We start from the raw sequence: 3,130 nt of genomic DNA, 5'->3' as shown, positions 1-3,130 counted from the left end.
TAATAAAAATTTAAAATTATAAAAAAAATAATTAAAAAAAGATTTTTTTTGTGCGGGGCGGGGGGTGGGGGCAGAGTGTTGGTGGGTGGTGCGGAAAAATGAAAAAATAGAAATTTGAAATTACAAAAAAAAAAAAGTAAAAAAAAAATTGCCAGGTGGGGGTGGTGCAAAAAAAATTGAAAATAAAAAAAAGTAAAAATAAAAAAACAGAAATTTAAAATTGCAAAAAAAGAAAATAAGGTATAAAAAAAAGTTTTGCGGGAGGGCGTGGGGGTGGGGTGGGGTGGAGGGGTAGTAGGGTGGGTGGTAACGGAAAAACTGAAATTTGAAAAAAAAAAAAGAGTTTTTTTTGGAGAGAGGGGGTGAGTGGGTTGGTGAGGGTGGGAAAGGTTGAGAAGGAGTTTTGGAAAATATTTTCCATTCTCTTGATAAGGGAAACATTTTTCTCCAATCGGAGGAAAATGAGTTATAAGGAAAATGTTTTCCAAAACATTTAAGCCAACCAAACATGGAAAAATTAGAAAATATTTTCCGGAAAATATTTTCCTTTCGTACGAAACACACCCATAATTGAGCATAATTTTCAAGAATATATAATGGATATTATAAAAATACCTTTATTTAAATAATTATTTTTATATTACGTGCATGAAATATATATTTTACAACCTTTATTTTCTTTCATTCTGAATTGTGTAAATAATTTTTTGAATTTTTGTTGTTAATTCTAAAAAGTTTAAAAAAAATAAAAAGAATGATTTTGTTAAAAAGTGCATTTATAATTCCATCTTATAGGGTAATGATAAATCAAATACTGTAGCCATTGCATACCAAATAAGTCAAAACAATCCAAGTGCCGTTTTCAAATGACCATTGCCATTGTTATAAAGTAGTCGCGTCAAGAATCACATAATTTAATCGAATTTCAGTCTTTTCCTGCTAATGGTTCTATGAATCATGAGATCCTAAGGGCAAGAAAATCCACAACTTGAAACTATACTAATTAATTTATTTAAGTTAACGATACGAAAGAGAAAATCACTTAACTTAGAAATTCAATGCAAGGTGCCATTTTGGCCTTCAAAGATAAGAAGGTTTAAAACGTTCATAATTATCCTAATTAAATTCAAAGTTTAACGAGATATAATTTCTAAGGTTGCTTTGGAACATCAGACTCAAAGCCAGGCCCAATTCTAAGCCCACCCTGAGCCCGTAATTTGTCAATGTAGCAACGAACCTCATGTGCTATCATACGCTGCATAATCGTCACCAAGCATGTTTCTTCCATCTCCACCGTACATTTTTCCTCCTTCACTTTATGATCACCGTTGATCGGTGGCGGAACTTCATCCTTCACCTTCTCTTCGTCAACAGAAAGTGAATGTAGCAATCCTCCCCCAGGTAGCGACAACGTCAATGAAGTCTCCGGCCCATTAAGGCCCAAATCATCAGTGTCCAGCCCACAACTACTCTGCTCCTGCGATGCACGAGAACACTGCCTCTTTGAGTTGGACTCTGACGATGACCCAGTCCTCGACTCATCCAATGCCATAAGCATAGTCGCCGCTGCCGCCGCCTCCGGCGCGTGTCGCTTACGACGGAGCGTGGAGTTCCAGTGATTTTTTATGGCATTATCAGTCCTTCCAGGTAAGAGGCGCGCGATTGTAGCCCACCTATTACCATGAACAACATGCGCCTGAAGGATAATAGCATCCTCGGAAGGGGTAAAAGGACGGTGTTGCACGGCGGGGCTGAGCTGATTGCACCACCGCAGACGGCAAGACTTGCCGGATCTACCGGGAATGCCGGTGCTTATAAGGGACCAATTTCGTGGACCATGTTGGTCCACTAGCTTAGTCAACATGGCGTCCTCTTCAGGACTCCATGATCCTTTGATCTTTTCACCAGTACCATCCATTGAATATTATCTGTGTATAGTATAAAGGGAAGAGAGTTTAGAAATAGAAAAGAAGGAAGGGAAGATGAACATGTACATGTAAATGTAACATGATCAGCGTAACAATAACCGTAAGGAAAGAGGAGTTGTTGGCATGAAACGTAAACTGCTCGCATTGACGAAACCACTTCTAGTTGGTTTCTTTTTTGTTAGTTAGTTTGTTTGTTTCTAATACTACTAAAATACTGCGAAATGAAATTTTTATTTTCTTGTTTCAGTGTTTGTTTAATGTTTATTGTGTTTGTCTGCATGGTTTGGCAATGAAACGTAACTAACGTATTTTTTTTTTTCTGAATAGAAAAATTAGAGTCAATCAAGTGAAAAGTAGGAAGAGGATGGGTAACTGATACTAAAAGAATGGGTAACGGCTTTTTCCTGAAAAATGCAAGAGGGGCGTTACAGAAAAAACTGCTGAGATTACGACCCCGAAACTGTGGCAGTTAGGTTTCTTCATCTCGAATTTCTTCCTAACCATTTCCATTTTCCTATGGCATACTCGTATAATTGCATACTCAAAATAGCCTTAATTATAGATATTGGCATCAGTAGCCAATAAATATATATCACAATAATAATATATATATCACAACTTTTTTTCTTCTATCACAACTTTTTTCTTCTTCTTTGTCTATATCAACATGTATATTAAAATTTTATTTTCATTCTTTGTATATAAATAATATTATTCTTTGTATATCAATAATATAAAATTATATATATAGTTATTGCTGCCTTTATATCAATGTATATCACAATAAAAATATTGTATTATTTGTATATCACAGTGTATAGCACATCAGACATGTGTACACCAAAATAGATATCATAAGTTTATTTTTCTTCTTTGTATATATTAAAAATTAATTTTCTTTGTATACCAAAATATTATTTATTCCCATAATTATATTTATTATTTTTATATTTTAGAACTTGCTTAAACATGCCATATCAAAAATTTATTTTCTTTTTTTGATCAATAATTAATAGTTATATTATTTGTATATCACAGTGTATTACATAATAATAATGTGTATATCAAAACAATTATTAAAATTTTATTTTCCTTCTTTGTATAACACATTTCAGATTGAAAATTTAAGTTCAAGACGACTCCATATGTATATCCCCTATTGTAACCCGTGTATATCTCTATGTACATCAGTGATATCTCAT

The 3,130-nt window shown here is 33.9% G+C and overlaps 1 protein-coding gene across 1 annotated transcript; it reads right to left on the bottom strand.

Annotated features, from left to right (window-relative positions):
• Nucleotides 1–864: 864 nt before the first annotated feature.
• Nucleotides 865–2,127, bottom strand: LOC107832266 (uncharacterized). The gene has a single exon (XM_016660084.2). It carries the CDS (start codon nt 1,916–1,918, stop codon nt 1,151–1,153), a length of 768 nt encoding a protein of 255 aa, XP_016515570.1. The 5' UTR covers nt 1,919–2,127; the 3' UTR covers nt 865–1,150.
• Between the last annotated feature and the right edge of the window lie 1,003 nt (nt 2,128–3,130).

Source organism: Nicotiana tabacum, chromosome 6, assembly GCF_000715075.1.
Source record: "Nicotiana tabacum cultivar K326 chromosome 6, ASM71507v2, whole genome shotgun sequence".
NCBI classification, from domain to species: domain Eukaryota; kingdom Viridiplantae; phylum Streptophyta; class Magnoliopsida; order Solanales; family Solanaceae; genus Nicotiana; species Nicotiana tabacum.
Note: the sequence above shows the minus strand (reverse complement) of the source record. Positions and strands in the feature narration are given on the sequence as shown.

Bases quoted from the DNA above. Each gene is read 5' to 3' on its own strand.
- LOC107832266 (XM_016660084.2), bottom strand. From the start codon at position 1,918: ATGGATGGTACTGGTGAAAAGATCAAAGGATCATGGAGTCCTGAAGAG.